The 14,717-nt window shown below is 38.3% G+C and overlaps 1 protein-coding gene across 2 annotated transcripts in view; it reads right to left on the bottom strand.

The window, feature by feature from the left end:
* Nucleotides 1-800: 800 nt before the first annotated feature.
* Nucleotides 801-14,717, bottom strand: part of acvr2aa (activin A receptor type 2Aa) — a 49,466-nt gene continuing 35,549 nt past the window's right edge. For both annotated transcript variants that reach the window (XM_084421488.1, XM_084421487.1), the window contains exons 5-11: nt 10,427-10,570; nt 9,620-9,763; nt 8,738-8,883; nt 8,364-8,478; nt 7,294-7,432; nt 2,023-2,153; nt 801-1,934 (exon numbers count right to left, since the gene is read on the bottom strand). In XM_084421488.1, coding sequence (XP_084277614.1) covers nt 1,740-1,934; nt 2,023-2,153; nt 7,294-7,432; nt 8,364-8,478; nt 8,738-8,883; nt 9,620-9,763; nt 10,427-10,570 — 1,014 coding nt within the window. In that variant the 3' untranslated portion in view covers nt 801-1,739. The remainder of the gene's footprint in view (nt 1,935-2,022; nt 2,154-7,293; nt 7,433-8,363; nt 8,479-8,737; nt 8,884-9,619; nt 9,764-10,426; nt 10,571-14,717) is intronic.

Below are 14,717 nucleotides of genomic sequence, written 5' to 3'. Positions count from 1 at the left end.
TCTCTGAACAAATGGATCAGATTTCTTGCAAAATGACAGTTGATCCTAAAAATTGGATTTGAAAATCAAAATGGATTTAAGTGCAGTGTGAACAAAGCCTAAGAGCAGCAGCAGAGAAGCTGTTCATTTGAAAGACTGTCAGCCAGTCGGCAGAGAGTTACTGCATGTGTTCGGTCCCCGTTACAGCATATTATTATCTTAATACTCTCAGACAATCGGGCATCATAACATATGCATAGCATGTCGTAAGCTTGACGTCAACTTCAGTTCATGATGTACATTATGGTTTAAGCAATCAGCTAGGCGCTTATATTTTTACCACACTGGAAGTGGCCTGTGAGCTGTGAAACAGTCCCTGCTTAGGATGTTATTGCACATAATATGACCACACTAATAAGGTGTTATATATCAAGGGCCCTTGCATACATAATACAACAAGGGTAACCATAATGGCACCAAAGGGCTCAAAGCAAAGGGAAACGCTTCCTGAGACATACTGAGATACAGTTCTTGTAGAAGTGTGTAGAAGGTCGCCTGGCTGCTGATCTGAAACCAGTTTGAGGTGACAGACAGTGATCATAGAAAACCAGGATTGGAGGACTCCAAATGAAAATGGAAATGAGTGATGCCCTGAAGACAGGAAATACTTCAGATTAACGAATAATGAAGGGGTTTCCATGACTGCTAACGGGATCTCATGCACAAGCTCCACGTGATAACAAAGGTTTGAAAAACAGAAAAAAAAAAGAGAGAGAAAAAAAAAAAAAAGAGAACACGAGGCATGCACATACGTCAATGTTGTGAGGACACCGCAAACCTATATTGGTAAGTGCTGTATTATTTTCACAAAATTCATATTTTCAGGGATTTTTTTCTTCTCAACAGGTCTCGATAAAGGTCAAAACGGTCACAATGCTAAAAAAAACCAAAAGTATCACATTTTAAACAGCAGGGCAACACAGAGAACGACTAAAAGAAAGAAGGCAGAACACTGGTTTATGAATGGCCATCGTTTCTTGGCATAATCTGTCATATAAAAAAACTTTTCCCCGTATTTAAAAAGCTTCCGTGCCAAATGGAGGTCATCGAAAAGCCTCTTTTTTTAATATCATATAGTGTTACAAAACAAACGTATTATTAGGATGAGAAACTGAGGTATACCTTGTCGAGAGGTTGGTGGTTATCTGACAGAAACTCTGAAAGCTTTCAGAGAAAACACGTGTTGATTTGGGTTGTATCGTCACCCTTTCTGTTGATATCTGTACAGCAGCGTCACACTACACATTCAAAAAGCTGTTTCTTATTGGCATTACAATAGTCATTCATATGAACACATTAAATGTGTTTTTTTACATGGACGTTGCCCTTTTTTATACTGAAATGACACTAGCGCCGTGCGGCGGAGTCTCGTTTACTCCTTGAACGGGAAAGTTTCTTCTCCAAGCAGAGAAACGACAACAACGTTTTTGATGCCGGCTTATAATCTTCCGTCCTTGCCGGAGCGCCCTGTGGTACTAGTTTATATATACACACACATACATTAACATAGCTGGCTCCAGGTGTACCTGTATTAAACCCAGATTCGGCGCAAAATGTATAGTCTGCATTTGCTCCAGCCGAAAGTACAGGACAATCATCCAGCATGTCTGAAGCCGGCTGTCAGAACAGCTGTCCACCACCATTCCCGACGCGTGTTTTCTGTTCGGTCAGCCCGCAATTCACATGCTGATATCCTCTAGTCATAGACTGGACTCCTTAGGGGGATAGTCCACGTTGGTCACCATGGTTACCACGGTGACTATTTCCTCTGGGGCAGAGATGCTGGTCTGCCGCTGCATTTGGACCACACGTTCCTCGACACATCCCGCGGAGAGACGCGCCTCGGCCTCGTGGTCCCAACACTCCTCTATAGTCTCACACAGCATGGCCAGACCCTGTGAGACAAATTAACGCATTTTATATCAAGCCTAATATTCACTCAATGAAAATTTTTGGTGAGGTTTTAGGATTGACGTTATGTACCGGATGTTTCTGCCAGCACTCCCTGAGAGTGGGCCGAAGCTTTTTGTGGACCACCACATCCTGCATGTCCTCTAGAGAGGGATGTTGGCCCACCTCCTCCTCAAACGGAAGCATGTACTCGTCAACTGGACCTTCAGAAAAAATGAACAAACATCTGCTCAGATCAGGAAGTCCAATCACTGAGGGGTGTTTTCAAACTTGGTTCAGGGAGCTACAAGGGGTACACAGAAAATTTGCAAGACAAAAACAAAAAGTGATTTTTTTTTAGGTATATGAACCTAAAACATCTGTTTGGTTTTGATTATTATCATCTCTATTGCGGTCGCGGTCACGTGACATTGCAGTTCTTCATCATCATGAATGTTTATTAACTGCATGCATTTTTAAGCCATTTCAGTCTAAACATCTGATATATGGTTTTCTGAGCGCACACATGCGAAGCACAAGCAGACAGATAGATGTCAGACGGCGCGTCACGCGAGTATTAAAATAAGTTCTCTTTCACGTCTCATTGTGCTTAAACTGTCAAATACACAAAAGGCTGTGTCAAAAAACACAAAGTTCACATAACGCAGTCGGTTATGTCTGTGAACGTAAACAGCAAGTGAAGAAATCACGTGTAGGCTATATTAGATCTGTGTATTTTAGGCTGAGTTTACACTGGCACAACAAATCCGATCTTTTACTCGGAATTTGTTGCACAAGTGTAAACAAAAAAATCCACATTAGATCCGATTTTTTCGCAACCAATCTGAGCCACTTCCAAATGTGGTTTTACAGGGGACCTATTATGCCCCATTTCACAAGATGTAAAATAAGTCTCTGATGTCCCCAGAGTGTGTATGTGAAGTTTTAGCTCAAAATACCCAACAGATGTTTAAATTGTCATTTTTTGGGGCTCAGAAAACCGCGCTGTTTTAGTGTGTGCCCTTTAAATGCAAATAAGCTGCTGCTGCACGACACAGGGGGTGGAGCTTCATGAGCTCGCGCACAGTCTCTCAGGACAATTTCATCTCACGGAATGATGATAATATCAGAAACTCTCAGTAACGGTGTTCATTTCGACCCGGAGTCGGACAATAATGCCTACAGAGTCAGAGTGCTGTATGGAGATGGAACAGGTATAGTTTAGTAGTTTAATTACGGTTATAACGTATTTGTCATCTGCTTGTATGTATCCACTATTAATAGCCTACAAGTCTGCTGTTTCGGGCCAGGTCCGAATGATGATCAAACATATACTGATGAGTTTAATAAAGTTTATTGTACATAACACAAAAGATGAAGCGTCAGTTTTACTTCAGAAAAATCACCGTAAGAGCTGAGTAAACAGTAAGTTATAAGAAGTGCGCAAGTACATAAACGAATTTCGGTAGAGTTGAGGGAGCATTTTCTTTAAAAACAAAATAGTTCCACCTCGTCTTCGGCGGCTGCCTCAGATTTCGGGAGTAAATAGAGAGTGCTATGTACATCCAGCCACACAACACCTACAACTCTTGGGAGACGTCAGTGCAGCAGCTGTGAACTCGATCAGGGCGGGTCTATGTTAGAACGGCAGTGTCTGTCAACACTCGTGGGCGGGGCCTGTGCTGTAGTGACGTCACTAAAACAGCATTCTGAAAACAGGTCGTTGGGAGACACTGCTGATGATTGATGGGGATTAATAAAAAAGGAGTGAGTGGATTTTTATCACTATTGGGTGGTTGTGTACACACACTGCCAACACACATTTATGTCCAAACAGCATGCAAAAGTGAATTTTGCATAATAGGTCCCCTTTAAATCAGATACATATCCGATATCTGGACATCTAAACGTCTAAACACGCATATCCGATTCCTCTTTGAATTCCAAGCCAATACAAGGCAAGGGTGACACATTTATTCACAAAGATAGCTTTTTAATGTTGTATTATGAGGCAGACGTGTCTGTATGCGCTCACTCACAGCTTTTTATTGAGGTGGGATCTTTATATTTATCTCTGTAAAGAAAAGAAATTGCGCAAACACCGAAACATTGAAGAGCTGGTTTTCAACCTCTGCCTGTGACTTTTATAAATAATACAGCTTCACTACTAAAACCTACATTATATTTCTCAGCAATGAGGTGATACAGGGTTGCTGCACACTTAAAGTAAAATTTAAGGCTTTTTAAGACCTGAAGAAATCAAAATTAATACCGTACATTAGGAGTGAGCAATATTGACAAAAATATATCTCGATATTACCACTGTTACCACTTACCAGTCTAATTAAATCAATAAATCAAAATCAATCTTTGCAGTGCAGAGGTGACACAGAAGTGGCACCAGAACAGGCATTAATATATTTAAACTCCATTTACAATTGCATAAATAAAGCTATGAGATTAGTTTTTTTATTCAATATTTAAATATGAAATTATTTCTTATTTTAACGTTTTAATTAAAGGGTAGCTACTTTAAATATGAAACTAAAATCGCCAGTAGGTGGCGGCAAGTCACTGTCTTAATAAGTGAGTTGAGGCTTAATAAGTCTCCTTCCTTTCGCGTGCAGGAGACAGACGTAATATGCTGCCGTGAATGTGACGCGAATTGTCACGTGAACAAGCAAATCCACAAAGATAGAATAATAAAAAGAATACGTACGCTAATTAGATAGTTTTAATTGGGAAAACATTTAGATACGTCCAAGTCAAAGTGTCATAAAAAATATAAGACTTTTCATAAGTAAAAAATAAGACTTTTTAAGACTTTTTATGGCCTTAAATTTTAAAAATCTAATTTAAGACTTTTTAAGAATCCGCTGGAACCCTGTGATAACTTTGCTGTAATTAATTAAACCAACAAGCTTCACTTTTAGGTTACTCACTCGTGTACATGCGCACGCTCTCTCTCTCTCTCTGATTAATTTATTTGAATTCATTAAAAAAAGAAATATTGGGCTTTATTTCACTTCAGAATTCTATCTGAGCGGTAGATAAATGAAAAAATTCTCCGGACTATATGTTCCGTCAGATTTTGTGCCGCAAAACATTCATGAGTCATAACAGCTATTATCTTGTCCACGCTGGCAAATAATCATGAACACCTGACATGAATTATGTAAATAATTTTAATAGCACATTCAAAACCAGGGTCTATCATGTGCGTAGTATAAAGATCACCGAAAATCATTTTGGGCAGGAATTTATGTAAACACAGATATCGGATACCAGTCCTGTCTAAAGTTAATGCAAACAGGTGGGCCAAAAAAATCGGATATGGTCAAAAGATCGGATCTGTGCATTAAGATTTGCAGTGTAAATGCAGCCATAGTGAATGCAGCATACTATACAGTACCTACTGCTATATATGCTGTTAATATGAATCAAACAACAAAAGAAAAACAGAAAATCACTCACTGCTCTTGACTGAATAACTTAGCTTAAAAAGCTTTAATAAGAATGCATTTCTAACTTGAATGCTGCTGTTTAATGCTCTGGCGATGAGATAAACATGGCGGACTGTGTATAGCTCACTGAGGGCGGGGCCTAAGCATATGTGACGTCACTGTTAGAATCTACAAACGGCTTATTCTGAGACACCGCTTATGATTTATGGGGATTTAAATAAAGGAGTGGGTGGACCATTTACCGCACTACCGACATACATTTATGTTCAAACACCACGTGAAAGTGAATTTTGCATAACAGGTCCCCTTTAACTATTTTGAAATGCAGTTTGTAGGAAAAGTTCAGCTCTCCTTCCCTGCAATGTACATTCATTTAAGGATTGTTTGAATTTGTGTTGTATATTTCTAGATAGTTTCTCAACACTGTCGACTCTATCTTTCTAACCGAGGGTTGTAGTGCAACATTCTCTGTAAAGAAGCCTTTGAACAATATATATATCATAAAAAGTGCCACACAAATAAATTCAAATATAATTGAAAAAGGTTTTTTCCAGGTTTATACATTATACATTCTTTTATTATAATTTGCTTAGACTTGATTTGACTTGACTAGATTTACAACATTAAAGGCAATTATTTATTTGGGAAACAAGGGAAAAAAAACAATATGTATTATATTGTTCAATCTTTGAACAATATGTCTCTCCTACATAATAAGTTTTCTGTATACACAAACATATATAGCTGCATTTAAATTTTAGAAAAGGGATAGCTTAGCTGACACAGGTATTCTCTCAGGTGAGAAGAAAGTATTATAATATTAAATCAACATTCTTTAGTGTTATCCACAGAAACGCAAAATAAACAAGGGAAGAGAAGCTTTGGAGAAGAGGAAGTTGAACAAAATAACGTTTAACCACCTGATCTGCCTCCATCACACTCTATCATCCATTCAATCCCATCATGCACTGAACTCAATGAGGTCATCACACATGACTACCACTGTCACAACAGTCCCAGTCTGCTTCACCGTCCACACCTGATCAATACTGTTCCATTAGACCAGACAGCAATAATCAATAATGGTGAGCATACTGCACTAAAAATGACAGGCTTATTCAGGAGCTCGAGTGGCAGTAAAACATACAGAAAATGTGTGTGTGTGATCAGGGAGTGCTGCCAGACTGTTACAACTCTAATATCAATGAAATTTCTACTATATAAGTAAGGGATAATACACAGCTAGGTGTGCATTACACGATTTTAATGGAGGAAAAGAATCACCTGACTGGAAGTATAAAAATGATGGTTATTTTCATCAGTTATGACTCGTTAAATCTAGTGTTTTGCACAGACTTGGAGAGAAAATAATGCATTAAGATTACATTTATTTGAATGAAATATAACATTTATTTGAAAGAATTATTGAGCGGGAGCAAGAGAAAGAGACTGTGCGTCTGTGCAACGTCTTTCTACTAATAGTGAAGCTTTGAGTTTAATTACTTCTAAAACAGCGATGTTACCATACCACCTTGTTGCTGATAAATATAATGCAGCGATTCAGTAGCAAAACTAATTTATTAATAAAAGTCACAAGGCAGTATTGACAACTAAATTCTGTGCACCTGAATGTTTCTGTGTGTGTGTGCTGCGCGATCTCCAGTGTCTGTATGCAAGTGATGTGTGTTTGCATGCTTCAATGAAGGCAGCATATTAATACAGAATGTGATTAAACTGACTAGAATTACATCACATGGTTATTAGTATTACATGGTTTGAATGCACACTTTCCTGCCAATAAGAATTGAGTATTCAGAAAGACTGTGGTATAATAACTGATACAACTGTAGAGTGTGATGTCAAAATGGTCTTAGAGGAACAGCAGCTCACGCATTCGTACCATCAGATGCAGTGCAGCGGGCCGCCAGCTCCCACATCACCAGCCCGACCGCATACATGTCTATCCTGAGGAAAGAGTCTCGCTGGAAGTTGATGGCCCCCTCCAACACCTCCGGGGCCATGTAACGCCTGGTTCCCACCTGGAGCGCACAGAGAGACCACCTTCTGATTAGCACAACAGTAAAAACGGTACATGTAAATGCATATAGTCTGCCTTGATGAGTACAGCGTAAGGGAATTGTGGGCTAGGATGCAGCTGCCAGAGCAAAATTTACATTAAAGTATATGAGAATGTTTTAATGATCTAGATGCTTAAACATACCTATAATAAAATTATGTATATGTAGAGGGGAACTAACTGTACTTCGGTACTGGCAAGTCATTACAATAAAAAAACAGTATTGATACAAGTCCTTCTATAATCTTCCTGCCAGCACTGCAGTCAATTCAGTCATGGTTTAAATATGGATGGTCCAGACTCCAGACAGCCTAATAAACACTACTAGTGAATATCTTAAGTTTTGTACATCTTGTAGAACACAAAAGGACAAGAAAGTTATTATTTTTTTTAATTAGATTACTTTTTTTTTTAATTCAATAAATGAATGTTTACCTGAATACTTCAGACTGAAAAACCTCAAGCATTGTTTAATTAATTTTTATCTATTTTCTATTGTTTTTAATTGTTTTATTTGTTCATGATTTTATTACCACCTGTTTACTTGAATAATTTCTTGGAAAAACTTCAAGATGTGTTTACCTCATCGAGAAACACTCCTGCTAAATGCCATGGTTATAATTGAATTTGTTATCATTTATATTATAATTTAACTTTTTACATAAAAGAGTGTGCTCAATAGCATATGTTTTTGTTGTGGTATTGATAATGAAATTTCACTGTTCATTCGATATCGACTACTGACATTTTGGTCTATTATGTCTATTATGTGGACAGCTGAGATGCAGCCTCTGATACACCTCCACAGAATCATATTCATATTTAAACACACTTCACACAGCCAACCCTCGCACAAGGGCGGCACTTCAATCAGCACCAGCTCCAACACTTACCTGTCCATGCGTGTCCCCAGCTGACTTTCCTGCCTCAAACTTCAGAGCCAGACCAAAATCAGCTATACAAGCCGTCAGATTTGTCTTCAGCAGAACGTTCTTGCTCTTAATATCCCTGCGCATGTATAATACAAGTTTAAATATGTAAAAATTGCTCAAATTGATCACAAACAAAGATATTTTTTAAGACTGCTTCAGCAGTTTGTGTCTATACAATGAAAGGGGGTCAATGGGGTCTAAAACAACACTATTTTGTGACAGTAAGTCATACAGGTTTGAAACAACATGCGAGACAAGATTTAGACCAAATGTCCACCGTTCAATATATCTAAGAACCACAATGGATATATATTTTAGGTTTGTATATTTCTAACCTGTGTGCGATGGCCGGTTTGTGGCCATCTCTGTGTCCTGGGAAGTCAGAGTGCAAGTAAGCCAGTCCTCGAGCCATGGTCTGAGCGATGTGACACAGCTCATTCCACGTCACTACGTTGGCCTTCAGGTAGTCTGTCAGGGAGCCCTGCACACAGACAGCAGAGACTCGTGGATCAATCATGGCTGTGCTTCAGCCTGCAGTATAAACAACTAAAACCTTTTAACTCGCAATAAAAAGTATAAACTCAGCAATAACACAACGACTGACTGCTGATAAAGTAAAAAAAAAAAGTGAAAAACTCTTTGAGCACTATTGTAGCACATATTGACTCAAAAATATTGAATCATCTTTTTATGAAAATGATTTCTTTTGTATAATTGGATCCTACCGGGCATCAACATGACATATGAAAAACGTTTCTTTTGTAATGAATCTTTTGTCACTTCATTCTTTCTGCCCCTTAAGAACATCTCAAGCAGAAGACCTTCATAACAAAATGTTTTATAGACACAGCAAATTTACTACATCAATGGCGTTAAAAAAAATAGCCATGCGATGTGATGTATTAATTCTCTTTCTCATTTATCACTCATTTTTTTGTCATGTTTATTTGAGTGTTCAGCTACTGGGATTGGTCATTTCAATGAGCAAAACTCAAGTCTTTAGTCTAAAGTTCAAAGTCTTAATAAAAATGTATATATCAAATAAATAAAAGACTTTAGCAACACTGCAAAAAAAAAAAAAAAAGAATATAACGTAATCCCTGCTGATAATGATGGCAGAGAGATTTGTAAACTTTGAGAAACTAAAATATGGATCTAGAAATGTTCCTCCTTTTAAGTGCAAGCCAATGCTGTCCAGCCCCCATTCAGTTCCAGACCTTTTCATGGTAAGCTGTGATGAGCCACAATTCAATGTCCAGGTTGCTTCCTCTCTTCTCGGCCCCGATGAAATGCAGAACGTTTTCATGCCTCATGCCAGGGAGATTGTAAATGTCATACTCATTCTGCCAAGACAGCTTGTCCTGAGAAAGACACAAAGTACACAGTTATTACTGCATACTGGCATGATGGGCAAACCCCTAAACACTGATCCACTGGTCAGTCGACATCAGTAGGGCTGCTAACTGACCATTAAAACAATTGACACATCACATCGAGTCTTAGCTGACATTCACAATCAACTCAGATTATTTAAGTAAGCAGTCATTTACCAGAGCAAATTATTACATGGGTGATTGATGGATGAAACATGATTTCACCAAACACCAAACTCTAAGCTGTAACTCTAAGAGAGAGACAGCTCCTGTTTGATGTATTTCCACTAAGGAATTTTCATTTCATTTCAAGAAATACATATTTATCTTTATATAATTTATGTTTTGTAATTTAATTAATGTATATTTAACACTTTTCTATTGGAATTTATTGTAAAAATGTTTATCTTCAGTGTCACATCCTTCAGAAATCATTCTAATATGCCCAATTTTTCTCAGATTATTTGATGAACAGAAATGTAAAATCTGCATTTATTTGAAATAGAAATGCTTTGTAACAATGTAATGTTTGTGTGCTTCACAGGCTGACACATGGCTCAGCTCCACGTTTGGCTGTGTAATTGGTTAAGCAGGTTAGATTAACTCATCAGCTTTAGAAGCTGATTCCCTGGCCTTGGGTCCACGTGGTACCTGAATGGGGAATATCTTCACTGCCACATAGTCATTAAGCAGCTGAGCCTTCCACACACAGCCAAAGCGCCCTCTAGCTTTGATTTCCAACAACTGCAGTGGCTTCTGAACCAGGGTAGGAGACGGCGGCATGGGTCCAGGGTCCTATAAAGACAACAAATAAAGAAGTGTAAGCTATAGGGTTGGTTAAACAGATCATCTGTAGGTGTGAAAACTGCTGTAGACTTCATCACTATGGTGACCATCCTCAAACAGCATGTTTCACAGCGACTCTCTAAATAACACTCTGGCTGTGCTGATTTCTAAACACCCTGTGCAGGGTTATTAGAGTGACATCATTAACCACCAAGGTCATTTCAATAAGATGTGCGTACAGGGAAGGGCCGTTCAAAATGACCTTTACAGATGAACACTGTCCGGAATTCAGACCCTGAAATTAACCCATGACTCTTATCTAAAACATCATCTCCGTTTTGTTGATTACTGGTTCCACAGGTGAATTGTGATCCCCACTTTAAAGGAGTTCAGGGTCGGTTCATGCTATATTTTATTTTCAATTGTATGTACATGAAAACGCAAGAGAATGGGTACACAAGCACATGCAAAGAATTTGTCTTCACTAAACCCTGAAAATCTGTTTGACAAATATAGGATCAAAACATCCAGATTGATTTCTTGGATTAAAATCAAGCACGAAAACTCTCATTTTAGTAGTTTCAGGTCATGTTTTACATACAGTACTGTGCAAAAGTCTTAGGCATGTTAATATCCCCACCCCAAAAATGGTTTTAAGTCAGCTATTTATATCTTTTGCTGTAGTGTGTCAGTAGGAAATATCAGTTTACATTTCCAAACATTCTTTTTGCCATTAATTGTAATAATCCACCGAGATTTCTGTATGCAGCCTGTATGACAACAGCCGGTATGATCTGATCTCACCATCATCGAGTCCGTCTGTGATTACATGAAGAAACAGAAAAAACTGAGACAGGCTAAATCCAGAAGAACTGCGGGAATGTCTCCAAGATGCTTGAAGAAATCTCGGTGGATTATTACAATTAATGGCAAAAAGAATGTTTGGAAATGCAAACTGATATTTCCTACTGACACACTACAGCAAAAGATATAAATAACTGACTTAAAACCATTTTTGGGGACATTTTTGGGGTGGGGATATTAACACGCCTAAGACTTTTGCACAGTACTGTACGTTACCATCCGAACGTTTGGGGTTGGTTATATGTTTTTTTAAATGTTTTTGAAAGTAGTCTCTTATGCTCATCAAAACTCTAATTTTATATACATACTGTAAAAAATAGGTAATATTTTGAAAATGTTTTAAAATACAATTCATTCCTCTTATGGTAAAAATTAAACCGCTGATCAATATACTGTATCCTTCCTGAATAAAAGTATTAATTTCTTTAAAAAACAGATACAATCTTACCAACCCTGAACCTTTTAATGTTTGTGTAAGAGAAGTAAATAACACAAGCTACAGTTCAGAAGAGAAACTGCATGAATTTATAGTTCTAAAGCTAGTAATCATCAATACATTTTTAATCGAATCGTGAGATTCCAAAAGATTCCCACCTCTACTATTGTGCCAGATACCTTATATGAAATAACACATGCAAATAATACTAGCTGACTGTGGTGATGTGGTGGGGTAAAGGTGGACCCATGTCATGCAGCTGAGCTGCATAAAGCTTTGACAGAAGGGGCTTATGGGAGTTGAAGTTCAGAGCTTGTTAAACATAATCCACAGCTTCTGTAAGTGGACCACAGATGTGATAATCAGCTGACCTAGTTTGTGGGTGCTGTGAAATGCACTGGCATGCCATTACACCTAGAAGGATTGAACCTTTCTGAATATGCCTTATGCAGGAAGAGACCATTTAGCAGTTCATCTAAATGCATGAGTGTGCTCTGTCTACACCCGACATGACCTTTTCTGACCAATTATCCTTTGTCAGCAAAACACAATAGGCTGTTTCCCGCTTATCAAATAAGCTAATCCCAGTTATTCAAGTGAATCAGTGTAGGAAAGCAATATAGATGGCATCTGTAGGCACGAACCCAAACCCTGCCGCTGTGCTGGCTGAGCCTGCCATACTGCTCACCTAATTCTCAACAAATTTCACACTGAAAATAAATAAATAAAATATTTTTCAAAATATAAATATAAAGACAATACATTTAAAAACATTAACAAAACATAACTGATTAAATAATATACATTTTCACTGACATAAATATAATTCTACTGTAAGATATACATATATATAAAAGCGTATTCTTTTTTTTTGCAATAATTATTGTCGCAATAACTTAATGTCGCAATGCAAACATACAGCCTCAATTTTCTTTAAGCAAATATAAGCAAAATTTAATTAAATTATTTTACTACTAGGAATAAAAATGGCCCAGGCACATTCTTTACATGTCATCAGAACAACCTACTTCTCAGTAGCCGCTTTTCCACTGTCGGGCCAGTGCGAGCCAGGGCTTTCAACTAATAGCTAGAAGCACCGAGCCCAAAACCGCGCTGCGTTTCCACCGTCAGGCCAGAAGCTCCGCAGCGCTTCACTAAGACCCGCTCATAACACGCCTCTCTGGAAGAACAAACCCATCATTTCACCAACAAATGGACGTTTAATCAGAAAACTAATCAGAAAGAAATCACTGGAAACTAGCGAGATTGCAAAATGACCATGATAAAAGCGACCGTTTGTTGGCATTTTTGTTGTTTACTTAAAGATTTAAAACCCAAGCATTGATGTTTTACCACAGTTTTACAATAATAAGTGATACATTGATCATAAGGAATTAATTATCCAAGATTGCACATTAGTCACACAGAAATAAAGTGGTATTTACCGTTATCACAAAAGAAAGAGGACACACGTACTTACTCAGTCGCGTCTCTTTCTGTTTATTTGTAGTCACAGGACAGTATGTTTACATCACATTCAGAAAGAATGATCATTTCTACAAATTTTCCACCAAAAATACGACCTGAGGAGCTTTAGCACTCTCTCTAGTGACAGTCCCAATACAGTTATATTTTCAGTCAGAGAAACAGAGGAAGCTCCTGAAAAAAAGGAGTTGCTTTATGTTATGACATATACGGAGCAAAATATGGATCAGAGAGTCCGGTATAAAGAGACGAGACGTACTGACAGATTTAAAAAAATACACGATTGTGATCGCCTATATGATATGTCTTGATTAATTTCTTCAAGCGGTTGTATTTATGGTTGTATTACCATGTTTACTTTGGTAATTATTAGTGTGCATAGTCTTTTGCATCGCATATAAATATTTCTGCCTTACACGGTGATCAGAATCCACATCGGATCACAAACAGAAGTTATTTCAAACACTCGCTGCTGTCTGAAAGTGAGTTTTGAGCTAAAATGATTTTAAAAGTCTTTAATGCTGATGTTGGCTGGTATATGAAGTCATTCGATCAAGCCCCAGAAGTGACAGTGGACCGTCAGTGGAAACACGGCTAATGTTAGTCTTAAGTGCTTGAATAGGAAAAAAAAAAACAGCTTTATTTGGCCTCCCTTAGAAACAAATGCTCAATAAGTAGGTAGGATGAAGAAAGGCTGTCCAGAGAGCACCTGCTGAAATGTGGTTTGGAGTTCAGGCAAAAGTAGGACAAATGGAGAACAGGCATGTTTTTATATGTGGCCTACATTTCCACCAACTGAACATGAAGGGGGGGAGAGAGAGAGGTAGAGAGAGAGAGGTAGAGAGAGAGAGAGAGAGAGAGAGAGAGAGAGAGAGAGAGAGAGAGAGAGAGAGAGAGAGAGAGAGAGAGAGAGAGAGAGAGAGAGAGAGAGAGAGAGAAGGCACCGATTGTTCTGAACCGAGACTCCTTAGCATATGGATCTGGGTTGTTAACTAACTTTTTTCCAAGTCCTCAAGGAAACAAATGCCGAAGAAAACTACATCACATGACTGTGGGTGGGAGGAGACGAGGTTAAAGAACAGAACATCCATCATGCAGAGAAGAAAACAAAAAACGGTCAGGAACCAGGCGAAAAAGCGAACACTTCTGAGATGGCAATGCTTTGCTTTTACACAAACCGAGAGAGCTGAGAAGTAATGAGGGAGGATGGAGGTAAGGGAGGGACTGAGCTCCTGAGGGGGACGTAACCCTGACCTCACACACCTACACCCACACAGGTCAGGGTCATGTTTACTTTTCCATTTGCCCAAACGTCAGTCACTAAACAGACACCACTTATAAACATGATGACAATAGGTCTTATGGGAAGTG

The sequence above is a fragment of the Rutilus rutilus genome (genome assembly GCF_951802725.1).
Source record: "Rutilus rutilus genome assembly, chromosome: 10".
In the NCBI taxonomy this organism is placed as follows: Eukaryota; Metazoa; Chordata; class Actinopteri; order Cypriniformes; family Leuciscidae; genus Rutilus; species Rutilus rutilus.
This window is presented reverse-complemented; position numbering and strand designations above follow the sequence as displayed.